The sequence below is a fragment of the Phocoena sinus genome, chromosome 9 (assembly GCF_008692025.1).
Source record: "Phocoena sinus isolate mPhoSin1 chromosome 9, mPhoSin1.pri, whole genome shotgun sequence".
Lineage (NCBI taxonomy): Eukaryota > Metazoa > Chordata > Mammalia > Artiodactyla > Phocoenidae > Phocoena > Phocoena sinus.
The window spans coordinates 15,929,501-15,957,398 of NC_045771.1; the positions used below are offsets into that span (position 1 = coordinate 15,929,501).

At 39.5% G+C, this 27,898-nt stretch overlaps 1 protein-coding gene across 1 annotated transcript in view; it reads left to right on the forward strand.

Moving 5' to 3' along the window:
- The window catches only part of DGKI (diacylglycerol kinase iota), a 450,391-nt gene that overhangs the window by 252,914 nt on the left and 169,579 nt on the right, over positions 1-27,898 (forward strand). The window contains 7 exon segments of the mRNA XM_032642953.1: positions 4,015-4,128; positions 5,532-5,669; positions 8,887-8,965; positions 15,127-15,182; positions 16,333-16,395; positions 20,205-20,278; positions 21,716-21,827. Coding sequence (XP_032498844.1) covers positions 4,015-4,128; positions 5,532-5,669; positions 8,887-8,965; positions 15,127-15,182; positions 16,333-16,395; positions 20,205-20,278; positions 21,716-21,827 — 636 coding nt within the window.

Here is a 27,898-nt window from a genome sequence, read left to right on the forward strand (position 1 = left end):
ATTAGCGTTCTTTCTGGGATTTAGAATATCTCTCTGCAGGCTCGTGTTCAGAGGAAGTTGTTTTGCTGAGTTTGATTTTTCCTTTTTCTTTTTTTTTTTAACATCTTTATTGGAGTATAATTGCTTTACAGTGGTGGTGTTACTTTCTGCTTTATAACAAAGTGAATCAGCTATGCATATACATATATCCCCATATCTCCTCCCTCTTGCGTCTCCCTCCCACCCTCCCTATCCCACCCCTCTAGGTGGTCACAAAGCACCGAGCTGATCTCCCTGTGCTATGCGGCTGCTTCCTACTAGCTATCTATTTTACATTTGGTAGTGTGTATATGTCCATGCCACTCTCTCACTTCGTCCCAGCTTACCCTTCCCCCTCCCTGTGTCCTCAAGTCCATTCTCTACGTCTGCATCTTTATTCCTGTCCTGCCCCTAGGTTCTTCAGAACCTTATTTTTTTTTATTTTAGATTCCATATATATGTGTTAGGATACAGTATTTATTTGTCTCTTTCTGAGTTACTTCACTCTGTATGACAGATTGTAGGTCCATCCACCTCACTACAAATAACTCAATTTTGTTTCCTTTTATGGCTGAGTAATATTCCATTGTATATATGTGCCGCATCTTCTTTATCCATTCATCTGTCAATGGGCATTTAGGTTGCTTCCGTGTCCTGGCTATTGTAAATAGAGCTGCAATGAACATTGTGGTACATGACTCTTTTTGAATTAAGTTTTTCTCAGGGTATATGTCCAGTAGTGGGGTTGCTGGGTCATATGGTAGTTCTTTTTTTTAGGATTTTTCCTTTTTCTTTCTCTGCCTCCTTTTACTAATCCTTTCTAGTAGTTTGAATGGTTTCAGGATCCTGAGAGTAGAGTCGGGTTTTCTTTAAGTGGCTAAGGCTCCCATCCTGCAGCCATGTCAGGGGTGTTTCAGGTGTGTCATTGAGGTGGGAATTTGGACGCACTGTTAGAGAGAGGCTGTGTGCCTCGAGCCTTAAGACATCCCAACTTTCTATGGGTTATGGCCTCAGGCAGTGATCGTTCACACTCTCTTCTTGGCCTCTTTTCTGCTGGCCAGTGGGGAGCCTGGTTCATACACAGCCTCCTACCAGCCAGGGGTGAACTTTTATTCCCCCTAATCAGACAGAAGCCAAACTCCTGGTTTCCTCTGCTTGCCATATTGTGCTTCACTTGTTTCTGGCCCATGAAGACTTTTTTCCCTCCCATGTTTGTGTCTAGAGTGAAATGGGGTGTTGAAAGTGTGAACTCATAGCATTATCTTTACTCAGAAAAGATAGACCTATTTCAAATAAACATAACAAAAATCTCCCTAAAGGTAAATGGACTGAGGTCTGCATGATCATCTCTCAGAAGTTTTAAAGAGACTGCCTTCTTCTCCCTGCTCTGTATGGGATATTGAATTGGTTTCTAGAAAGTTCCACCGCATTTCTGAGAGTCTCTGTTTCTACTCAGGGCTGTTTACAGCTGCAGCCAGTGATCCCAGTTTGTTGGGATTTCTGAGTTTTCACCTCCTTTTTAATGACTTTTAAATCCCCCTCTTGTAGTTTATTACAGGTATCTGCTTTTACCGTGTCTAGTTTGTGCTTTTGGCAGCTCAGAGCAGTAGCTAACATAGTCATCAGCACTACTTTACCGTCTGGCATTTTTTCCCTTGACTTCAGTTAGCAAGGTTAGTGAGTATTGTGTGTAAGGGAAGAGCTGAGAAGTGCTGGCTGGAAATCTAAGGACTTGTCTAGGAGCAAATCGCCCAGTTTGGGGAAAGGGGGGGATTTTGGACACTAGTGTAGGTCTGGCTTTTTAGTTTACCACTTTGGATGAACATAGTGATACCCCTTTCTAGAAGGTAAAGACAGTTTTAGATTTCTGCCAGATGGGCAAGTTTGACATCCTGGGAAGTACTCGTCTTGGAGGAGAGAAAGGATTTTAGATGCAAGTCAACAGACCTGGCATGACTCCGACTCTGCCACTTTTGATTATTTGGTCTTGAGCAAATAACATGACCTCTGTGTACCTCAGTTAATAAATCCGCAATTAACTGAATTTGACTAGCAATTTCCAAGGTTTCCCAGTGTTCCACAGGTTTCCCAAGGTACATGCCATGGTCTCAGGGATGTTCAGGCCACATCTAGAGCCGGGTTAGTTCTTTACTGAAAGGTCCCCTGCACCAGAGTGGCTAAGAGGTTGGCCTTTGGTGTGTGGCAAACCTAGATTTGAATGTCAGCTCTCCCTCGCAAATGATTAAGGAGGTTACTACTAACCTTCCAAGTCTTGGTTTCCTTATCTACAAAAATGAGACAAAAATTATATCTATTGTAGAGAGTTGTTTTGAAGCTTAATAAGATAATTCAGTAGAAAAATTTGCTCAGGGACTAGCACATAGAAAGCAATCAGTATGCCTCTCTTTTTGTTCATTGTAAACTCCTTGAGAGCAGGCATTCTGCCTTACCTATCTTAGTGTAGTTCATTTACCTTTTTATTTCAATTACTTAGTTCCATGTTTTATATGCAGTAGTGTTCAATAAATGTGCTATTAAAGTACAATTTTTAAAAAATTAAAAAAAATAATTCTCATACAAATTTAGAATGAATACATGTCAAAAATTTATTTAGCTTTTTTTTTTTTTAAAGAAGATGTTGGGGGTAGGAGTTTATTAATTAATTAATTTATTTTTGCTGTGTTGCGTCTTCGTTTCTGTGCGAGGGCTTTCTCTAGTTGCGGCGAGCGGGGGCCACTGTTCATCGCGGTGCGCGGGCCTCTCACTATCCGCGGCCTCTTTTGTTGCGGAGCACAGGCTTCCAGACACGCAGGCTCAGTAGTCGTGGCTCACTGGCCTAGTTGCTCCGCGGCATGTGGGATCCTCCAGACCAGGGCTCGAACCCATGTCCCCCTGCATTAGCAGGCAGATTCTCAACCACTGGACCACCACGGAAGCCCTATTTAGCTTTTTAATAAAGGAATCAGCAAGGTAATACAAGAAGAGGAAAATGATTATGTAGTTCATACCAAAATAATTTTTCTAAATTTGAGACAAAATTAGTTTATGCCCTTATGGGGGAATATGAACCATAACCTTTAAAGGAATCTCTTCTTGACATTTGTACCTCTGCAGGACAGAAATCCTCAGTTAACCTACAGTCATACAGTTCTCAGATAAGCCTGTGACACTACTCTAGAATGACATTGTGAGGATATGCAAGTTTCTTTTTGGTGTTTCCAAGTTTGGGGTAATTTTTTCTAAATAGTTATAATAAGACTAAAACCCAGAGTATTATTTATCTTAGAAAAAGGTTAAACAGGAATATGATTCTAGTATATAAGTATCTGTTTTCTGCCTAAACTTACAATAAGTACTAAGTTCATCCATAATTATGTTTTCATAATGTTTCATTAAGGGGAACGTAGGGATACTTAGGAAAGCACGACTAATTTCTAAGATAACATGGAGAGTAACCATTTAATAAGTGCTTACATGGGCCATGCACCATATGAGGGTTTTTATATACGTTTTAGTTTAATCTATAACGATCTTGTGAGGTAGGCATTATCTCCATTTTGAAAATCAGATAAATGAGTCTGTGAGGTTAAATAACTTAATCAAGATTACAAAGCCAACATGAGCCAGCATTGAGGTTTAGTCCGATCCCGAGTCTTAGATTTCCTGCAGTGCCCTATGTATATACCTCCCTAAATTGTAAACTCTCCTGAATTTTAAAGTACATCTCTAGGTAACATACAGATGAATGGGTCTAGTTTTGCTTATATGATACAGCATATGCAGAATGGTTCTTTTTCCTCTAAGAGACTTGCCATTTTGAAACTGCTTGACATAAGTGGTCTTTCAGTTCCCTGGTCACTGGATTAAAACATGCATGTTTTAAAGAAAAGTAGAACTATTCTATTTGCTCCTTTTAAAGGCTCCTGTTCTCAGGTTGTCGTCTTTGTAACTTATCTGTCTTCCTTATATCTCTTCTGGTCCCCGAAATGTCTGTAGGTGGGCTGGATCCTTTCCATTCTGGACGAACTGCAGCTGAGCCCTCAGCCTCCGGTTGGGGTCCTTCCTCTGGGGACAGGGAACGACCTGGCTCGAACTCTCAACTGGGGAGGGGTAAGAACTGCCCTCAGGGGCTGCCCATGTCATCCAGCAACAGATCCCCAAACCCACAGATGCTCAAGTGGAAGGGGCACGTGCTATTCTTGTTCGAGGAACGAGTTAGAGTTGAGAATCAAGGTCCCCCATGAACCATGGTTTTATCTGGTGACTTCTTCAGTTTAAACTTATAGTCAGCTAGAGAAGAAGGGAACATTTTATATTAAAAAAATGGGGGTCAGTACACAGGCCTGGGGCTTTTTGAGGTACCCACTAAAGACAGAGGATGGGTTGGCCTTAGGTCCTCATGTTAAACAACCACAGAGACTTGGATTGCTCCTGACCCCCAGTCCTCTCCAGAAGAGTGAGTCTGGTTCAGATTTACGATCCTGGAAGAGTTATGGCTTTGTTTGAGCATTTAGATTTCTGGTCAGTGTCATCATGATTTTGTACAGGTTATACAAGTAACCAACTGTTGGTTATACAGGTAACCAACTGTCCTTTTCAACATGGAGCCAATTCAGGAAAGCTTGTTGAAAGTAGTTTAGCTGTCACTAACCAGCCGTTTTATCATCATCATTATTTTTATAGTACTAAGAAAATAAGAAAGCACAATATGCTAACATATGCTGCTCCACCAGCTTTTTAACTGCTCATATGAGACCATTGCCTGGGCTGAGCTCCATGAAAACTATCTTCAGATATTAGCAGATGTTACTCTGGCTTTTGGGTGCATTCACCTCCCATAGGTGATAATTATGTCCGGATATTAGCAGATATTTATTTGGCCTTGGATGAATTAACCTCCCATCGGTATTATTGGTATTAATTCCTCTTATCCAGATCAGTGGCTTGACTGTTCTTAATAATTGTGCTATCAGTAATGTGTGCTCAAGGAGTAAGTAGCTAGCTCCCTAGCAGAGCTATTCCTCAGTCAGACTTGCCCTAGGTCCTGGAAGGAATGGTGTCCTAGTACAAGGTCAGGGAGAGGTGAGTGAAATGGAACGTCAGTGGAAGAAATTGTCTAGCCGATGTCACCTCGATTCTTTTCCCGCTTTTCCACATACATTTGTTCTGTGTATCCTCCAAATTCCTCTAGTAGGAGGCCTGGGGCGACCTGTTTTCACTCTGATAAAAACAGCCATCCAGCATGGATCTCAAAAGCCTGCCGGTGGCTGTTGGTTCTTGGTGCTGGCAGAAGTCATTCCTCAGCTCAAACCAGCTAGAGTTAGTATTTCTGTGCATATTACCCATGCCTATTGTCTTAAACTCTAAGTACCTGGAGGAAAACAGCTTACTCTCCCAGCCTTGCTGATTACAAAATAAACAGCCGTAGAACAAGGGCTCTGCCTCGCATGAAATACCTTTGGCTGTACTGTTCCCTGCTCCAGCAGCAATGTGTGTGCTCTTTGATTCCTTAGGGCTACACTGATGAACCTGTTTCTAAGATCCTTTGCCAAGTAGAAGATGGGACAATTGTACAGCTAGATCGCTGGAACCTCCATGTGGAAAGAAACCCAGACTTGCCTCCAGAAGAACTTGAAGATGGCGTGTGTAAGGTTAGAGTTCTTCCTTCAGCGGAAAGCTAACCCTGGAGTATCTGCCTGAGTCACAGGAAATACGTTCCTGGCTGGAGGGTCATGAGCTGATTCCTTCCTATGAGATGACAGGACGGTGTTTGAGTTGACAGCTACTAGGGCTATGAGTATAACACTTCCTGATGATTCTGCCCCGTAGACTTCTAAAGACCAAGATTTCCTACCTACTTCCATAGCGCAGGGAGCTGTTCTCTGTCCTCAAATTCCACACCAGAAAGAAACATATCAGTTTTCTAATCTTTCAGATTCATTGCAAACTCTTAACCTATGAGTTTAAAAAAATCGTATAATCTGAAGCATTAGGCACAGGGTCTTTCAAAAGAAAGGAAAATGCCTGAGATTTCTGGTCTGATAGCAAATATTTCAATTTCATCACTTGATTGGGACATCAAGATGCCTAAATAAATGTTTGACTTAGTGTTTTTCCTTCAGTGATTGAACTTGTATCTCAACCCAAGACAAACCAAGGGACGTAATTGTAAAAATGCTACTGTAGAGCTTCAGGGGAACATGGGCTTTAAGTTCTGGCCTCAATCTCAGATAAATTTGATAGGTTTCTGAGTAGACACTTGCTTTCTGTTACTTTCCACTTTTCTTCTATAACGGTGTTTTCAAATTTTTGTTGTGTAAGAATCTCCAGGTGTGCCTATAAAATGCAGATTACAAGGTCCTATTCCCAGTGATTCTGATTAAGTAGATGCAGGGTGAAGGCCCAGGCATCTGTACTTAAACAGCATCCCTGCTATATTGGATTGTGCCATTGATTGAGGCCAAGATTTCATGGTGGTTTCAGCCTTAAAATCCGATATCATTTTAGACCAAATCAATGCACCTTTATTGATTAGTACCATGATCCTGACCAATTGTGATAGATGCTCAAGTTACTTATTTGGCTAAAATTGGTTAAAACAGGTTTTGTCTTACCTTCATGGTTTTTTCGCCTAAACTATGATCCAGAAACTATAAGGTTTTTAGTAGATATCACGATTGCTCAGTTGATCTTGAGTTCATAACGTCACAATGTTGTTTAAACAAGTGTCATCTTGGGGTATAATACTTCTTCCTAATGTATTTGACTTACAGAAATTGGATAGAAAACAGCTAAAGTACAAAGAAGTGTACCATATGGAAATGTAATGGACCTATCCCCACTCAACTTGGAATGGTTAGAACCTCAATAGCAATCTATATTTAATTCTCTTCCCAATAGCTTAAGAAATGGAAAGACTTCTTGGTGCAGCCTGGGAACATTAATCCAGATAATTAAAGGGTTTTGAAAGTGAATTTTTGAGGAGATGTGTAGGAAATCAGGGCAATTTTTCCTGGAAAATATGAATAAGAACTTAATAACAGACTAAATTGTGATGTTATTTAGGGGATGGTGACCAGATGTTCTCCTAAGTTATCAGTGGATGCTAAGACATGGGTTAGAATTGTAGCCAAAAGAGCATAAATGGGAGAAATGAACATATCTGCGCTTTTGGCAGGATCACCAACCCTTGCTGTCATTACTAAGGACTTGTATTTTGTTTCAGTGCAGGAACTGGACATTCTCATATTTGAAGCCAGGAGAGTGAGACCTGTTTTGGCAAGGTTCTATGTGTTTAGTTTCTCTCCCTGTTCTCTAGTCGGTTGTAACCACTTCTAAGGGCTGATCTGACCTCTGAATCAGTACAAGCTCTGACTCGGTGTTCCATCGAAGGTTCATCCTTTGTTTCAGTTTTTCTCTTTCTGCATTAATCTCTCTCTTGCTCTCCCTCTGACTCTTCCTCTCATTTCATTTTTCTCTTAATGGGACATGATTATCGCTCTAGTCAAACAGAAAATCTTACTGATCAAGGGGCATATGAAACCCTGTAATAAACTTACGTTTGAAATCTTGAGGACAAACACTTATTTCTAATAGAAGAGAAGTGCATTTCTATCTGGAGGATAAACCTGATAATTATCTGGAAACATTATCTAGGCTGAGATAAAATTACCTCTCCATTTCCTTTTTTTTTTTTTTTTTTTTTTTTTTGCGGTATGTGGGCCTCTCACTGTTGTGGCCTCTCCCGTTGCGGAGCACAGGCTCCGGACGCGCAGGCTCAGCGGCCATGACTCACGGGCCCAGCCGCTCCGCGGCATGTGGGATCTTCCCGGACCGGGGCACGATCCCGTGTCCCCTGCATCGGCAGGCGGACTCTCAACCACTGCGCCACCAGGGAAGCCCCTCCATTTACTTTTAACATTTATCTTTCATTCTGAGTTGCAGAAGGAAAAGTGTAAGAACCACCATTTGCCTTCTAGCATTTTCCACATGCTTTTCTAATTGTTCTAACATTCAACTGAAGCCTTCAAATCATATCAGCTTTGTAGTTTTAATGCAGGATTTTAGGCTGCATAGTTTGTTCTTTCCTTTACTCAGCTTGTAGCAGTAACAGCCAGGGACCCAGAGGACTCTGGGAAGGAAAGCTAAGGCTTGTATGTGTATCTGTGTGTCTGCGTTGCATATTTCACAGTCATATTAAAGATAAGATTTTATAGACTAAATAGGAATCTGAATACCGATAAATACACACACACACACACACACACACACACACACACATATATATTTTAATTTTTATTTTTCCTCTAGGTTGAGAATAGCTGAATGGTTCCCACTGACTTATTGCTTACATGACTTCTGTCAAAAAATGTATTTTTTGGAAAATAAATGAAGGGTAAACAAATGTTATTCATTTTAAGTTGCAGTATTAATATGCTGAACGTAAATTCTTGAAAAAACTTGCATCCACTGATTAAGAAGGTTAGACACGATCCTTACAATTGAATTTACTTGCTAAGTTTGCTTGTTGAATCATCCTGTGTAACTATTACAAATGTGCATCCCTCAGCTTATGAGGTTCTCTTATTGCAATATACACAAGAATGGTTCTCATTGAATAATTTGTATTTGTATCCCTTTTTTCCTAAACTATTTAAAATTCTTAGGAGTACCATTTGGGTTGAGCTTTCACTAAAGAATTAATTCAAAAATCTGTTGTTCCTTCCACATAGACACCCCTGCCTTGAGTTCTAATTGATCATTCTCCCAGGGACTTGCCCCAGAGACAAGTGTCTAGCTTTAGGTTTTATTTTCCTCTTTTTGCCTGGTCACACACAACTTCACCTCTGCCTTTGTTCATCATTGCAGCTTCCTCTGAATGTTTTCAATAATTACTTCAGCCTCGGATTTGATGCCCACGTCACACTGGAGTTCCATGAATCCAGAGGTGAGGACAACGTCCCATTTCCATCTCCCAGGGAGGAAGTTTCCAGCAGGTGTTTTGCATGTTCCGTTTTGTTCGCATATCACTTAAATGTTGACAGTTTGTCTAATGCTGTTCCATTTGAACCTTCATGTTGACCCTGGGAGCTAGACAAGATAGGAACTTGTTACAGATGCTACTCTGAGACCTCATTGTTCAGGGTCTCAAAGATGGTAAAGGTCAGGACCAGATGTTTACTCCGGGACTCAGGACTGCTAATCTTTAGGTTTGACTAGAAACTTGGAAGTTAGTGAACTACTAAGAAGTGATAAAAAGAGAGTCTTTCACTAAAGTCATAAGAATACTTACAGCTTCTCAAACCACCAATTATTAAAGTTCAGGACTTTATAACCAAGGTCATTGAAATCTTGTAGCCAAACGTAAAAGTCTTCCCTATGTGCACAAAAGAGACAACAGTCACCTTAGAACAGTACGGGGGCTGGCTATAGGTGGTTTAGGTTGAAAGAAAAGGGCTTGACGGTGATTGGATTAGGCATGGATGGTGCTTGGAATCTCCACTGGACGAGGTAGTATGAATGAGGGCTGGTGGTCATTTAAGTACTAGAAGAGATGGAATCGAGATTTGGGGAAGCAAAATAACTTTAGAAAGAGAAATAAGATGAAATAATGACAAGTTAAATATTTCATCAAAAGTTTCTTATGTCATTCAGAACAGAGAAAGTTTAGGATTTTGTCTTATGCTTTGAAGCCTCAATCTCTTGCTTTCTTGGTCTCTCTTAATCTCTTTCTCTTAAACTCTCTTCTTGTACAATATGTCTCTGCCTGTACCTAGTCCCTTGTGAATATGGTAACATGTAACCAAAATAATGCTTGGCTGCAAGTATAAGTAATTTGTGAGATAAAAGTCATAATGAGGGATTATTTTACTTTTCCTCTAGATTCTGCAAGAACCTCTAAGCTTTTAACTCATAGAACTTGAAATACAGAGTACAAAAGGCTAAAGGTCAATGGTTCAGATTCCAGTAGTAATGCAGAGAAAGTTCTGACAACACTTTTATATACTAAAGATCAGGAATGGGGCTATAGGATTAAGGCTGTTAGAAGACAAAATAAAAGTAGAGTATAAACCTGTAATTCTCTTACTGAATTCAGCAATTTTGTAAGACTTTGCATTCCTGGTTTCATGAGGCTTTGAGGGTCAAATGCTGAGCTAAATAGAAGGAGTACTGATTAAAGAAAGAGTCATAGTTTTCTCTGGTTAACCAGAAAATCACAGATAGAAAGGCTGGTTGACAACAGAACCATAAATATCAAATGCCCAAATCAGAAACACCGACACGCTCCGCACCTCCCTGCTCTAGACAGTTCTCAGAGATTAGATATTCAGAGGGTCCTACATTAGGGCTGGCATTTATAACCTGCTGCCTTTCCTAATTTAAGGAGAGTAGACTTGGGGAAGTAACTGGGGATTTCTTTCTCCATTTCTTACCCCATTTATTTCTCATATTCTTTGGGAGACTCTGGATCTGGGCTTCCTAATAAAATCTTTACGTTTCTTAACAGTACTTGTAAAGTAGTACAGTTATCACTAACGCATGAACCTCCAAATTAGACATCCTGCCAGGAAAAGAGGCCTAAGTGAGTAAGTGCTGGACAGAGAGCTCATTCAAGGGAGCCTAATATTTTGTCTTATCAATCTGAAAGTTATCCTAATGATATGTTTCCTCGTACTGTGGTGAAACTTTGGTGCCTCAGAATGAGAGGGCAGCAAAGAGAGACCTCACGGTGGAAAGACCAGGCGTAGAAAGAATTCTTGTGGGAAAGCGATTTTTTTCTTTTCTTTTAAACTATGGAACTATTTCATTTTAGAGAGGAACATACCAATTGTGGTGTATATGTATGTCTACCTCGTTTTATATGTGTGATTATAAAATCATTGGTTGAAAGATGCCAAGAGTTAATACTTTACTTTGAATCCTTTATTGCCGAGGCTTAGTGTAAGTGCTTTCCTGCCATCGGAAAAGGAATTGCAAACATTTTCCCTGCAGGTAAGCCCAGGCCCTTGAGGAGAAACAACCACTGAAGAGCTAGATAAGGGAGGATTGCTGTTGATTGAGAGTAATGCATACCATACTTATGGAGAGGATATTGAGATGGTACACAATAAATATGCACAAACTATTGGAACCAGATTTGGTTGATATGCCTAGACCAGAGGTGTGGACTTCTTAGTATCTGTTAGTCTATTCTTTTTGCGTTAAGTAAAAAAATAATAATAATAATACTATATTTATGATGAAGGTATAATTACTCAAGCTATTATTATTATTTTTTTTCTGTTTTCCATTTATTTGGATTTTCCCCATATTTTTACCTGGATAGTCAAGAAATCTCAAGCTCAGCTGTAGAAAGAAGAGAAAGATAGCAGGCCGCATTTTCAATAGGGGCATACGTACTTACTTTGTTGGTAGATTGTGTGAGTGGCTATTCTCAAGCCACGCAAACCATAGTTGAGACTTCAAACTGTTCTCAAATACAGCTGCTCAGGGACTGAGAGTTCATGACAAAACTTGTATCATTTGCCATCAAATACTTGCAGAGTGATTCAAAGCCCCATAAGAGCCATTACCAAAAAAACAAACACAAAAGAGCTTGCACAGAATAACCGATTAGCTATTAGTCCGAAATACAATACATTGGGAATTACGCTAATCCATTTACATGCAATGGGTAGTAAAAACAAGTCTCACTAAAGCAGAATCTTAAAAAATTTAATTGCAGAAACAATTTTTGGCATAGATGTGAAATAACCCATCAAACTGACATGGGACAAATGCAGACTTCTGCGTTACTATTGATACTTATATTGTATTTCTTTTAGAAGGGACAATTAAAGCGACATTTATTTTGAGACAGTTTATTAGTGGCATTACTGTGTAAATGCCTTTAGAATTACCAGTAAAAAATCAAGCAAGGAGTAAAGATAGTCTTAACATTTTGATTGACTTAACATTTTGTATATAAAGAATGCAAACATGAATAATTTCATCAGATAGAAGGTATACTTAATTTGATTGGAAAACAGAAGCTTTTTTATTCTCATAGTGGCTAAGCCATGCATGGCTGAACTGTTGCACATCAGAACGTGCAGTTGTTTGGAACAGAACTGAGAGTTTTAATAGGATTGGTCATTTAACTGTCGGTTGGAGTCTTGCCCAGTGCTTTAATCACTACTGCATTATGACAGTGCTTGAGGAAGTACATTGAAAATATTCCAATCTATTAACATATAGGCATGTTAGCGATGATTATGGTTATCAGGTAGGAAAGCAAGATCTCACTTTGCCAGCTGCGTGAATTAGATTGTCATTTTGGGGGGGACATGAAGGATATTAAACACATCAAACTTTTAGTCTGAGATTGTCTGCTAAAGTTGTACTGCCTCATTGAAGTTACTCTTATTCAGACGATTTGAGCCTCTGCTACAAGGTCAAGGAAATACAACTATGACTCTAGAGGAGGCAGTTTTTAAATCTGATTTAGGATTTGCTATTTTCACCGAATATACAGAGACATGCAGGTCAGCATGTTTCAGAGGATTATGAATGTTTCATGATTCATATGGAGAACTGACAGATTTCTTTAAAGAGGTGTTATTTTCAGTGGCTTACCAAATTTCATCATCACCATCACTGCAAAGGACACAGTGCCAGGCTCTTACCCAGGTAGTAACACTTAGGCACAGTCTGCCCTTGAGAAACTCTCACTGTCCGAGGTTCTCTGTAACCTTCTTTTCCATCTTGAACCTCAACGTGGCATCTACTCATCATTCAAGACTCAAGTGTACTTGCCTCTGGAACACTTTTCTGATCATTCCCTTTATGTGTGACTCCTACTTTGCCTTACAGAGACATCTTTCTATGGCATATACAAAAGGACATTTTATTTTTCATTTTCAGACCTGTCTCCCCCACTCTAAACAACATGAGGGCAAAAGACTATGTCTTTACTTTTATATTCCTTGTGCCAAGTCCAGTGGCTGTCTCAGTGTTTGTTACAGGAACGGAATGTTTAATTGGAGGATGGGCCTGTATATAAAAAATAAATAAAAGTAGAAGGGAATATAAAGTAAGGGTAAGATTTGTTGTTCAGACAGTGTATAATGTGGGAGTTTGGTAGGGACTGTTGGCAGGACAAAGGTATCAGGGGAAAGTTTCCAGAAAGTGTAGGAGGGAGTATCGTAGGAAATAAAGAAGGAGTTTGTTGTCGACAAGAAGTAAAGTGGGCGAGGGCACTTCAGACAGGAAGGAAAATGAGTTTGTGATAAAGATATGGGTTAGGTGACCAACTAATACATAGTGTAAGATTTTTGCAATGGTGTTCGAAACATGAAGATAATGTTGATAAAAATATTTGTCCTTAATGGGAGATGACATTGGAAGGAAAGATGTTTATAATATATACAATTTGAGTTGAAGGTGGCACTGTGCTGTGGGCGTAGATTTTAGAGTCATTTATATATACATACCTGAAGTCTTAAGATCGAGGAGATATCCAATGCAGAGCATTTGGAAGATGTGTGTTACGTGAGGTTCAAATCACTTACTGATTTTTATAAACATAGTGTTGAACTTATATTTACTCCCTATTAGGCAAGACCAATTTCAGACAAAAGTAGGGTTTAGGATTCCATTCTAATGGCACATATGTTATTGTGTTGTATACAAAGATGGGATTAATATATTAAACTATTGGAATGGGTTATACCCAGGGTCTGATCGTCATTATAAATGGATTACATCCAGAGCGAAATCATTTAGATGATGAGATTTGGGAAGTATGAGCTAATGAGATTTAGATGAGATTTTTGGATTTTGAGTTGATGCTATAATTGAGATGAGGCCTTTAGGGACCTGGGAGGGAGTGAATGTGTTTTTCATACGTGAAGGATGTGAATCATGGAGTCCAGAAGGTGGACGATGTCGGTAGAATTTTGGTCTCCATGACCTTTGCCATCTGGTGTCACGCTTGCCATTCAAAAATAGGTTTGGGATTTGGAGACTTCCAGCTAGTCAGCCAGCTGTCTGATGAGAAATGACTTGGAGAAAGACCTACCCCTAAGAAGGGATTAATGATCATATGGGACAAAAGAGCAGAAAGCAAATATTTACAGTGGGTTCCTTTGGAATCTCTTGGAATTTTATTAGAAAGAATGTAAGGAAATAGCATTTCATTTGGGGATTTTTTAATCCGTTGAATTCATGTGAACATTTTCCAATGCAAATTCTCGTCTAATCGTTTTATGGTCCTCAACCTATATAACATTCAGGAACAAACTCAAAATTAAACCATGTCAGTCAGAGCTTTTGTTGTCCTATGCCCTGGGTCCATTCTGCAGGTCATCTGTATATATCTGTATAGATAGATAGATTGATTTATATAACTTCACTCAATCAAATGATGTTTCAGTCAGAGCTTTTGTTGTCCTATGCCCTGGGTCCATTCTGCAGGTCATCTGTATATATCTGTATAGATAGATAGATAGATTGATTTATATAACTTCACTCAATCAAATGATGTTTCAAGGCCTGTCACAGACAACAGTACAGATGGTAGTTAGGAGTTTTTGCAAAATATGAAAGCAAATTCTCTTAATTATTATCCAAATTCCCCATATTTAATTAAACTTGAAACTGCATAGATAGTTTATGGAAGCCATGTCCTATGGAGGTCAAAGCAAATAATTGACCCTCCCCCTCCCCCCCTTTCTTCTATCACCCCTGCACTGTATCCCTGCCAGCCCTCTATTTTGAATAGAGTCTAGAGTGTTTCAGCCCTTAATGTGCGTGTGGATCACCTGGAGAACTTATTAAAGCAGATTCCTAGACCCCAGCCCCCAGACGTTCTAATTCAGTAGGTTCGGGGTAGAGCCTAAGAATTTGCATATCTAGCAGGCTCCCAGTCGATGCTGCCACTGATGCCAGTTTGGGGCTACACTTTGCAGCACTGGACAACCGTGCCAACTGCCTGTAACTAAGGGAAAGGTGATGATGAAGCTGTTGGGTCCTCGGGATGGGGAGGGAGAGGGAAGAAGTAGGGGTGCTAATCTAACTCGCTACCTTTAATCAGGTCTCTATAACAAAACTACCTTTTCCCTTTTACAGAAGCAAATCCAGAGAAATTCAACAGTCGTTTTCGAAATAAAATGTTCTACGCAGGGGTAAGTATATATTTCATTTTCTGATGATTACACATTACTTATACTAATTCACTCATGGTAATAAAGATGCTAACTATACTCTGCTAATAATTCACACACATCTCAGATGTTTACATGTGTGTCTATATATGGTTAATGTTTAATGTCTTGGTTTAAGAATGAAAGTAAGTATGTATTTCTTAAGTTAGTTGTCAGAGAGTTCATCATCTTTGAACTTAAAAGCCCTGAAAGTTGTACTGAGGGGATGGTATTCAAGGAGTGGTGTGAAAAGCAAACATCAAAGCCAATCTAGAGAATGAGGAACTTAGGTAGACTGAAGGATGTATGGCATGTCTTGGGTTAGAATGTAGTTTTCATAGGGGCACGTATGAACTGACATTTGGACGAGAAATTGACAGAATATGGGAAGTTTTTCATGGAAGCATAGATGAGATTAAAGGGGCCCCTTTCTTTTTCCTTCTCCTCCTACTCAGGGACATCCTTGGGTATGAATGGCTGGAAAGAAGAAAAAGGGGCCTCTAAAATATTGATTTTAAAAAGTGTGGCTTAAATTTTACCACTGGATAGAGGGAATTGAAGTAAAACGGGGTGAAATAAGACATTCTCAGTGGCAAGTTAAAGATTATATCAGCATCTAATGGACAAATAGGAAGATCAGGAAAGGTAGTCAGATCTCCAAACTGACCCTTGAAATTACCTACATTTTCACTCTCCTACTGTGATCTTAAATTTTATTATAGGTTACTTTTTTTTTTTCTTTTTTGCGGTACGCGGGCCTCTCACTGTTGTGGTCTCTCCCATTGCGGAGCACAGGCTCTGGACGCACAGGCTCAGTGGCCATGGCTCACGGGCCTAGCCGCTCCGCGGCATGTGGGATCTTCCCGGACTGGGGCACGAACCCGTGTCCCCTGCATCGGCAGGCGGACTCTCAACCACTGCACCACCAGGGAAGCCCCTCTAGGTTACATTTTGAAAACAGAAAGAATTCAACTTAGCCTCTGCACTAGTTTACTTTAGATTCAGCAAAAGGAGAACTTGTCTTATATTTTTGCATAACTTAGAATCACTAGGACCTATCTATCTTACAGAAGTAAGGATTTGGCATAACCATGCAATGAAGATTTCTTTCTTTCTTTCTTTCCTCGTATAGGCAGCTTTTTCTGATTTCCTACAGAGAAGCTCTAGAGATTTATCCAAGCATGTTAAAGTTGTCGTAAGTATTGAATGTGTTGACTCGTTTCATTTAAATGTAAAAAGCATGCCCCCTAACAGGAACCCCAAATACCAGTTTATATACTTAATCAGTGGGCTGCATAGAACTTTAACTGAATTGAGTGTAGTTTGTTCAACCAACATTTATGAGCATTTAGTTATGTGTCAGGCACTGTCTTAGTTGCTGAGGATGAAGTTAAATAAGATGACTGGCTTCACCACTGAAGAAACTCACAGTTGAGTCATGGGGAAGGGCACATAACTCTGGGCAGAACAATATAATAAATGTTGTTATTGGATTACTTATATGATATACTGGTGGCACAAAGGGAGAAATGAAAACTGCCCATGGTGCAGTCGGGGAAGTCATCAAAGGAATGAAGTTGAGCTGGCTATGAAAGTAGAAGTAGATGCTCACCAAACAAGTATCTTTATTCCCAGCCTATCTGAAGAGTCTCCATCTTAGAAAAATACTTCGATTTCATTATTTTGTGGTCACTCACTCTCCAGCCTGGTCAAGATCCTTCACCACTTAGAGATTTTTTTTTTTTTTTTTGGTGCTATTTCCCTCTGGGTCTCTATCCCAGGTTTTAGGGATACTCATCTTGGAGGCAAGGGAGATGGGAAGTCATTTTTTCTCTAAGAGATCTATTTAAAAATAGCATATCATTGATTATTAAGAAAGACAAAGTGTTTCCTTATAGTAAACAAGTTAAAAGAGGGAATGAACATGACTTTGCCACACATACCTGTATAAGGAAAGAGAAACATGGAAGATAGAGAAAAATATATAGATGGGAAAGAAGGAATGGGAGTGTAGCAATGCTTGAATTTATCATGAATAGATAAAGAATAGCATTTGTGACAGAAGGGGACAGGACAAAAGGTATACACGTAAGTAGAGACAAATATATGACCTTAAACTAATGGATTTATAGAGGAATATAGAGGAGGCTGAGAGGACACAAATTCAAATTTGTTGTCACCGATAAAGCCTGTAGAAGACATGAATCTCCTAAATCAGTTGAGACAGAGTTTACCACTAATCACCCTTGGCATCACTTTCAGGAGTTTCAGTTCTCATGAAATACCAACGAAGAGCAAGTATCCTATAGCAGTAGTGACTTTTGAAAACTGAAATATTGCCTTTTTAAAGCTAGACACAAGAAAGGCACATGGTCCATTGAACTGTGAAGATCTTGATTTTGTTAAAATCATGGTTAGTTAAGTAGCAGCAGCCTTGCCTCAAACTTCCCCTGTTTCTTCTTTGGCTGCCTTCAACCCAGCCAAAAATAAACTTTCCCTCCTCTTGCAGTATTTTTCACATTATTAGGAACGTTGCGGCACCTGCTGGGAGAGCCACTGAGCGGAGGGCAGTGGCCATATTGAATGGTAATGCTGTCCACTGTTTAACTCAGCTGGATGGAAATTAAACTCTAGGCCGCCTCACCACTAGAAAGCTTTTCTCCCACATCTGGCAGTCCTCCCGATGAGAAATATCTCAGGCATGGCTGGCTGTGTATCAGGGATTAAAAGAAGCTTGTAGAGAGGCCAAGGTGGCAGTCAAATAACTAGAAAAGATTTGATATCAGCCTGTACATGTAATATTCCAGGTGGATTGGTCTATGTAATCATCTCTTTTTTTATGAAGAGGAAAAAGAAAACAATAGAAACTAAGTCTGAACAATTCTGATTCAGTCCTAGGTCTATCTTTATGAGGTATATGACTTTGGGGGAAGCATTCAACCTTTCAGAAGAGTTCTCTCTCCTCATCTGTAAAGCAGGCATAACAACATATGCATTTGAAGCAACAGTTACTGACCATTGTGCTGTGACACAGAGGGACACAAGGATATTTCTACAGCGACATCATTGTATGTTTCCTGAGTGTGAGATGAAAAGGATGGGGGGTTAGAGCAATTAGATGTACACATAACAGCAGACCATCTGATCTTTGCCACAGGGTGAAGTCAGTGTTTCCGAGGTAATAGTTAATAATCTCTCACATGAATACTACACACACACACACACACACACACACACACACACACACCCAGAGGACAGTGATGAAAACCTACATACAGCATTATTTTGTTCTGCTTCACGTGTGTTCTTCTCCTTGTTTTGATGTATCAACGTGCGAGCTTGGACACGGGAAGATATTTTGTGTGCACATATTTTCCTTTGTGTGTTTGAAGTAGGGAAAAAGTTGAAAACTGCCGCTCTAGAGAGTTATAAAGTTTAAATGCAATAATACATAAGAAAATTTTGTAAAACTCAGTACATTGTAAGGTGCCCATCCTCACAGAATTCGTTGAGTTTCCAGAATCGCTGATGAGTTTTTCAGGAGGAGAAAGTAGAAAATTTTTTTAGAAAATGAATTCTGTTCTCAGTACAGTAATATTAAGTATAACTCTTTTTCTGTAATGCAACAATACTGCTTTGCATGCGTTTAATGTATCACATGCTCTCTTTTAAAAGTTCAGTGGCTTTCAACACTCAATTTTCATCATTTAAGATGTCTACATTTTTTCTTCACTGGTAGAGTCACCTATCGACTCATTTCAAGTCCTTAAATTGGGAGACCTCATGTTTATTTAAGTATCTGAGAGTGTTGTAAAAACACCTTCAGTCAATGTCCAGAATTTGATTCCTATCTAAAAAAATGTTTGAAAATACTTTGTTTATTTAGGATTGTAAGATTCCCCAGGAACAATTTTTGAGAATGCTTATGAAAAAAAAATTAGGCTGTGTTAAGATCAGCTGGGAGGAGAATGAGACAACCTTGACCACTAGCAGAGTCATTTTACCTGGATTGAAACTCCCTCTGAAGCCATCCTTAGAAATTAGCAGGGAGCTTAGGAATGCTTTGCCCTCTCTTCAGCAGAGAAGACAGTGGGGGAAATTCTGTGATGAGGGTGTGAGGAGAGCAAATATAAAAGCAGGCTTTATACCTTTGACATTGAGAGGCCTACGGTCATGACTAGACTGTTCCTCTTTTGGCATTTGTCACCAGTGGGAAATGAGAAAGGGAAATGAAACCCCTTTCTTTGATTAGTCAGACGATGCCCTTGAGGAAAGTACTAACTGGTGAGGGAAGCCACACACAGAGGTATTGAGGCCAAGCCACCCTGAGGCTCTTGAAACCCAGGGTCACGGCCAGGTTCAATAAAGCAGTTTATCTCAGAAGATCAGTCACAGTCTGTAAGAGATAAAATTGATAAGAGCAGATCACTAGTTAGTGATTGCTAGTACTAATTTATAACAGATACTTTTAAAAAAGCATGCAGGGTATATTCCTTTTAAACAGCGTTCAAAATATTATGTCGAATATTTTCAAAATAAAAATTATCTCAGAAAGCAAATAAAATAAGTGGTCACATTCACGACTATTGTTTGAATCAGATGACTTTGGTAGAGGTTGCTACTGCCTCAACTTGAGGATTCATCCTTTTTATTCTTTTAAACGTTCATAAAGTTTCTAATGTTGATACTACAAGCCAATTTATGCTATCCAATAATAATCCGAAGTTAAGAATGATGATCGTTCCTTTGACTGTGAGACCAGAGAAAAATCATTTTGGTCAAATGGCAGCTTTGTTTTTACGTTAAATCAAAACAAATCCAAGCCCAGAACCCTGGGTCTGGGAAAGTGATAATCAGAATAAATTTTCAATCATAGTAATGGGTATCCACTTCAGCAGAGACAGGGACAAGGGGACGACCATGGTACATGCTGTTGTCACCCTAGTTGTCTTTTAGACTTGAGCCTACTTCAGAATCCTTGCTTTTTTGCTTTGATTGTTGCAGTGTGATGGAACAGATCTCACCCCAAAGATTCAGGAACTGAAGTTCCAGTGTATAGTATTTTTAAATATACCCAGGTAAGCTCTGTTCATATTGTTTCCTTGGTTTGATGTGAACTCCATTCGACTTAAGGTTTTCTGCTTTCATTATAGAAAATTTCCAGGCGCAAACAATGAAAGACAGTTATTTTGATGGCTTATTAAGGGTTTTCGAGTCTGATAATTTTGTTCTCCTACTTGGTTTGTTTAGTGTTCTCTGTGGTACTTTTGTGTTTATGTGATGCGGCATGCATGGTGTACACTTACCCACCCTTAAGAAGCCCAGGCAGGCCTCTGGATTGGAACATTTTAATGTAATTCTCAATTACTGACGCCCTCCATCCCCTCACCCCTCACCCGGGAATGATAGACTTGAACAAATCCCTGTTCTCAGTTTCCCAAAAGCTATTAGGCAACCATCCAGCCTGATTTCAGCATGGAATTCATTCAGAATAATTGCCAGATGATTACTTTGAAACAATGGGATCAATTAGAGGAGCATTTTCTAGCCAGGATGTCAACTCTCTTTGGTGCTATTATATACCTCAGGAGAAAGGGATATTTAAGATTAACCAGTCTCAAAATAAGCATGTATCTCAGTGACATCAAATTAGATTCTAGGCTCCCAAGCCAAGATTTTAAAAGGGGTTGGATCTATGACCCTTTGTTATTTGCAAACCGGACAACTCAGACACAAAAATCCATGAGCGAGTTCTGTTTAGCCTGAATTTAGTTGAAATGAGAATTGTGAGTAAATCTATGGCTAGGAAAATATGTCTCCTGATTACTTTTGGCAGTGCTCAGTGTAGCCCCTTACATCCTGTTCCAGAAGTATTTTCATTTTAGTTGCCGAAGTAGAAGGCCTAGTAGATTCTCAGGAAACATTGTTTATTAGCAATAACAATGCTCTTCTCTTTTTCTTCTTGCTCCTCCCCCACCCCCTCCTCTGGATTTTGCTTCCTCCACTTTTCAACTTCCTTGATTTCCCCTTCCCTTTCTAATCTCACGTCTTTGTCTCATCCGTTTTTCACTCCTGTCCGCTTCAGTTACCTTTCCTTCGTCCCGGGGTGCTTACTGCCTTCTTTCTGTGTATATTATTGATGCTTACCCACCTCGGTTCCATTTCCCTTTCCTATTGGCACGTATGTGTCTCCCTCCAAGACCAAGTTCTGAAACCACCTGTTGATAACTCACGGTATGTGATAGACAGTAAGCATTTGTGAATTACAGAGTGAGACATGTTGATAAATAGGAGAAAGTTGGGCTCCATGGGATGCTTTTGTTGTAAAATTTTGCCCCATTTTCATAAATTGATACTTGGAGGTGATAAATTCGTTTTCTTTTTTATTGGGAGGTGTGAACCAAGAGTAGAAAGATGTGTGAAATAAACATCGGATCGAACTATAAATTAATCCCCAATGATAATCATGGGAAGACTGGAGCAAATTTAGTTCTGTTTTTACTCTTCTCTTGCAGATATTGTGCTGGCACAATGCCTTGGGGGAACCCAGGAGATCACCATGACTTTGAACCTCAGCGTCATGACGATGGTTATATTGAAGTCATTGGATTCACCATGGCCTCTCTGGTGGGCAATGCATCTCTGTTATTGAAGTGTAGTGTGCTTTAGTCAGAGTTAGACTTTACTATTCATTTTGTAGGACCTTGGTATAATGTTCTTTACTGGCTTGTCAACTCACAAACTTTATGCGATGTAGAGTTGCCAGGGGAAGACAAAAACAAAAAGTAATTCTTCACGTCACTAAAAAAATTGATGCATATTTTTTGTTTAAACTTCAAAGATAAATGAATATTATGTGTTAATTATGATGACGAATTTTCTACCAGAATGAAGTGGAAAGTTTTCATGCTAATTAAAAAGCATTATGCCACAGACATATCCTAGCATTGATGCAGAAACCTTGCCATTTGATACTTTTTTTGGTTTGCTGAGTACTTGAGTGCTTAGATAATAAGGAAAGTGGTCATTTGCATTCATCTCCATCTTGCCTGCTTAAGCATAAGATGGGCGTCTCCCTTATCACAAAATACCCGAATATAGAAAAACATCGTTGTTGTGACGTTAATTCATTTGCACAGTATCGAGTTCACCTTGCATTTTAATTTTGTTTGCTGGCATTAAAAAAGTAAACGTATAGTATAAGGTCAGTTTCAAGCAGGTTTTAGCCATGTGTTTCAACTTATTATTGAATGATGAGGAAACCAATTAAAAAGTTTGCTTATCATTTTATCCGGTGTAAATCAGGCCACGCTATCAGTTTGTAAAGCAAATTAAAATAAAGCTTCTACTTGTACTTGGCTAGCACTTGGTTTGTGCCATACTTTACACCTCAAAGCAAGAAGGTTGTATTTCTTGTCCTGAGCAACCCAAAACAACTCTTTTTCACTCATCTTGTGGATTCCAAATGACTTTTCCTCCATCACCGGGAATTAGTGAGATTTAACAGAATACCCTATTGTGATTATGGCAAGAATGTCCATCACCTGAGATGGTGATGTTGCTTGTTACATGTGCCATGTCTACAATGAAATGGCCATTAGGTGTAAAAGATTGCTCTAGGATTGATCTGATTTTCAGAGTTGTAGCTCATATATAGCTCTTTCTCTCCAAAGGTCTTTATGCTAACTATAGGTAAAGACTCAGCCAAGAGAAAATAGGAATAAGTCCAGGTAGGGTATGTGCCAGGGAGAGTTCTTGGAGGTTCCCAAGACAAACCTGGCCACATGTGTTTTACTCATTCATTTATTCACTAATCCAGTGACCGTGTATTGAATGTTTACCGGGTGTGAGAGCTTCCTAGTCCTGGCTGTGTGGCAGAAGGCTGTCAGGGAATGTCTAAGAGAAGATGATCCCTTACCTAGGCTTGAGAGGGCAAGGAGAATATTAAGACACTTTCCCATTGCTCTCAAGATCAAAATCTAAATCTTTATCACACAATTGAGTTCCTCTCTGATTCTCCATCCTTTCCCACTGCCCTCTTTGTTTTCTAGCTCGTTGCCTGTCAAGTCAAGTATCACTTTGGACATCCCTTGCTCCTTTTGTACCACAGGGACACTACATATGCTGCCTCTCTCTCAAATGTTCTTTACCCCTTCATCTTCTATAACTTCTCAGTCTGTATGTGTGTCAGGTTCTCTTTACAGTCTTTTTTTGGTTTGGGTTGTTTCTGCTTACAATTATATAATTAAAGTCTGAACAAGAAGGATATGGCAGAGTGAAACTGGGTAATTAGAGGAGAATTTAATGGAGGGACTCTTTACAAATAGTGCACTAGGTTTATGAGAAGCAACAATGGATGGTGTTGTATTCCTGAGCTAAAGGTGCAAAGGCAGGGAAGCAGTCAGTTGTACCAGAAAGAGAACTATTTGGGAAAGACCACCTGTTAGGAGTAGTATTTGCTAAGTGAAAGCAGCCATCCTGTGCCAGCCTGGCAGGGAGAGGGTCAGGGACATCAATACCATTCTTGCCCTCCAGATCTTCTGCCGTTGTCTCCGCCTGGAGAAGTCTAACGGAAGCCGGAGGACAAGGGAGCCATTAATACAGTCTAAATGGGTCAGTTTCACAGGACAAAAAGGAGCGCAGGGAAGGGGTGGAGTGCTGGGTGGGGGTGGCAGATGGTCGGTATCCATCACTCCAGTGTATCTCTGGTACACAGCAGCGAGCCTGATACCTGTAATTGTCAACGAGTACATGTGACAGGATGAATGAATTTTGCCAGGAGAAGAAGAATGGACTTGGCATTCTGGAAAAAGGGAAATTTACATACACTTGGTAGTATTAGAGACCACAGTCCTCTGTGGAGACTACAGTTAGTCTTATGTAGCATAAAGGTAGGTGAAGTGAGAGTGATGTAGGTGACGCTGGAGAGGAAGACACGGGTGACATCACAAAGTGCATTATAGAATTTATCTAGGAGTTTTGACTTTGAGGAATTAGTAAGGTGTGTTTTTTTTTATTTAAAAAAATTTATAACGTCTTTATTGGAGTATAATTGCTTTACAATGGTGTGTTAGTTTCTGCTGTATCAAAAAGTGAATCAGCTATACGTGTACATATATCCCCATATCCCCTCCCTCTTGCATCTTCCTCTGCCACCACTCTAGGTGGTCACAAAGCACCGAGCTGATCTCCCTGTGCTATGCGGCTGCTTCCCACTAGCTATCTGTTTTACGTTTGGTAGTGTATATATGTCCATGCCACTCTCTCACTTCGTACCAGCTTACCCGTCCCCCTCCCCGTGTCCTCAAGTCCATTCTCTACATCTGCGTTTTTATTACTGTCCTGCCCCTAGGTTCATCAGAACCATATATTTTTTTTACAGTCCATATATATGTGTTAGCATATGATATTTGTTTTTCTCTTTCTGACTGACTTCACTCATATGACTGACTCTAGGTCCATCCGTCTCACTACAAATAACTCAATTTCATTTTTTATGACTAATATTTCATTGTATATATGGGCCACATCTTCTTTATCTATTCATCTGTCAATGGACACTTAGATTGATTCCATGTTCTGGCTATTGTAAATAGAGCTACAATGAACATTGTGGTACATGACCCTTTTTGAATTATGGTTTTCTCAGGGTATATGCCCAGTAGTGGGATTGCTGGGTCATATGGTAGTTCGACTTTTAGTTTTTTAAGGAACCTCCATACTATTCTCCATAGTGGCTGTATCAATTTACATCCCCACCAACAGTGCAAGAGGGTTACCTTTTCTCCGCACCCTCTCCATCATTTATTGTTTGTAGATTTCTTGATGATGGCCATTCGGACTGGTGTGAGGTGATACCTCATTGTAGTTTTGATTTGCATTTCTCTAATGGTTAGTGATGCTGAGCATCTTTTCATGTGTCTGTTGGCAATCTGTTTATCTTCTTTGCAGAAATGTCTGTTTAGATCATCTGCCTATTTTTGGATTGGGTTGTTTGTTTTTTTGATATTGAGCTGCATAAACTGCTTGTATATTTTGGAGGTTAATCCTTTGTCAGTTGCTCTGTCGGCAAATATTTTCTCCCATTCTGAGGGTTGTCTTTTCATCTTGTTTATGGTTTCCTTTGTGGTGCAAAAGCTTTGAAGTTTCATTAGGTCCCATTTGTTTATTTTTGTTTTTATTTACCTTTCTCTGGCAGGTGGGTCAAAAAGGATCTTGCTGTGATTTATGTCATAGTGTTCTGCCTATGTTTTCCTCTAAGAGTTTGATAGTGTCTGGCCTTACATTTAGGCCTTTAATCCATTTTGAGTTTATTCTTGTGTGTGGTGTTAGGGAGTGTTCTAATTTCTTTCTTTTACATGTAGCTGTCCAGTTTTCCCAGCACCAGTTATTGAAGAGGCTGTCCTTTCACCATTGTATATTATTGCCTCCTTTATCAAAGATAAGGTGACCATATGTGCGTGGGTTTATCTGTGGGCTTTCTATCCTGTTCCATTGATCTGTATTTCTGTTTTTGTGCCAGTACCATACTGCCTTGATTACTGTAGCTTTGTAGTATAGTCTGAAGTCCAGGAGCCTGATTCCTCCAGCTCATTTTTCTTTCTCAAGATTGCTTTGGCTATTTGGGGTCTTTTTTGTTTCCATACAAATTGTGAAATTTTTTGTTGTAGTTCTGTGAAAAATGCCATTGGTAGTTTGATAGAGATTGCACTGAATCTGTAAATTGCTTTGGGTAGTATAGTCATTTTCACAATGTTTATTCTTCCAATCCAAGAACATGGTATATCTCTCCATCTATTTGTATCATCTTTAATTTCTTTCGTCACTGTCTTACAGTTTTCTGCATACAGGTCTTTTGTCTCCTTAGGTAGGTTTATTCCTAGGTATTTTATTCTTTTTGTTGCAGTTGTAAATGGGAGTGTTTCCTTAATTTCTCTTTCCGGTTTTTCATCATTAGTGTATAGAAATGCAAGAGATTTCTATGCATTACTTTTGTATCTGCTACTTTACCAGATTCATTGATTAGCTCTAGTCGTTTTCTGGTAGCATCTTTAGGATTCTCTATGTATAGTATCATGTCATCTGCAAACAGTGACAGCTTTACTTCTTTTCTGAATTGGATTCCTTTTATTTCTTCTCTGATTGCTGTGGCTAAAACTTCCAGAACTATATTGAATAGTAGTGGTGAGAGTGGGCAACCTTGTCTTGTTCCTGATCTTAGTGGAAATGGTTTCAGTTTTTCACCATTGAGAGTGATGTTAGCTGTGGGTTTGTCATATGTGGCATTTTTTTTTTTTTTTGTGGTACGTGGGCCTCTCACTGTTGTGGCCTCTCCCGTTGCGGAGCACAGGCTCCGGGCGCGCAAGCTCAGCAGCCACGGCTCACGGGCCCAGCCGCTCCGCGGCACGTGGGATCCTCCCGGACCGGGGCACGAACCCGTGTACCCCGCATCGGCAGGCAGACTCCCAACCACTGCGCCACCAGGGAAGCCCATATGTGGCATTTTTAATGTTGAGGTAAGTTCCCTCTATGCCTACTTTCTGGAGGATTTTTATCATAAATGGGTGTTGAATTTTGTCAAAAGCCTTTTCTGCATCTATTGAGATTATCATATGGTTTTTATTCTTCAATTTGTTAATATGGTGTATCACATTGATTGATTTGTGTACATTGAAGAATCCTTGCATTCCTGGAATAAACCCCACTTGATCATGGTGTATGATCCTTTTAATGTGCTGTTGGATTCTGTTTGCTAATATTTTGTTGAGGATTTTTGCATCTGTGTTCATCCATGATATTGGCCTGTAGTTTTCGTTCTTTGTGACATCTTTGTCTGGTTTTGGTATCAGGGTGACGGTGGCCTTGTAGAAAGAGTTCGGGAGTGTTCCTCCCTCTGCTGTATTTTGGAAGAGTTTGAGAAAGATAGGTGTTAGTTCTTCTCTAAATGTTTGATAGAATTCGCCTGTGAAGCCATCTGGTCCTGGGCTTTTATTTGTTGGAAGAATTTTAATCCCAGTTTCAATTTCAGTGCTTGTGATTGGTCTGTTTATATTTTCTATTTCTTCCTGGTTCAGTCTCGGAAGGTTGTGCTTTTCTTAGAATTCGTCCATTTCTTCTAGGTTGTCCATTTTATTGGCATATAGTTGTGTGTAGTAATCTCTCATGATTCTTTGTATTTCAGCAGTCAGTTGTTACTTCTCCTTTTTCATTTCTAATGCTATTGAGTCTTTTCCCTTTTTTTCTTGATGAGTCTGGCTAATGGTTTATCACTTTTGTTTATCTTCTCAAAGAACCAGCTTTTAGTTTTATTGATCTTTGCTATCATTTCCTTCATTTCTTTTTCATTTATTTCTTATCTGATCTTTATGTTTTCTTTCCTTCTGCTAACTTTGGGTTTTTTTGTTCTTTCTCTAATTGCTTTAGGTTTAAGGTTGGGTTGTTTATTTGAGATTTTTCTTTTTTCTTGAGGTAGGATTCTATTGCTATAAACTTCCCTCTTAAAACTGCTTTTGCTGCATCCTGTAGGTTTTGGGTCATCGTGTTTTCACTGCCATTTGTTTCTAGGTATTTTTTGGTTTCCTCTTTGATTTCTTCAGTTATCTCTTGGTTATTTAGTAGTGCATTGTTTAGCCTCCATGTGTTTGTATTTTTTACAGATTTTTTCCTGTAATTGATATCTAATCTTACAGTGTTGTGGC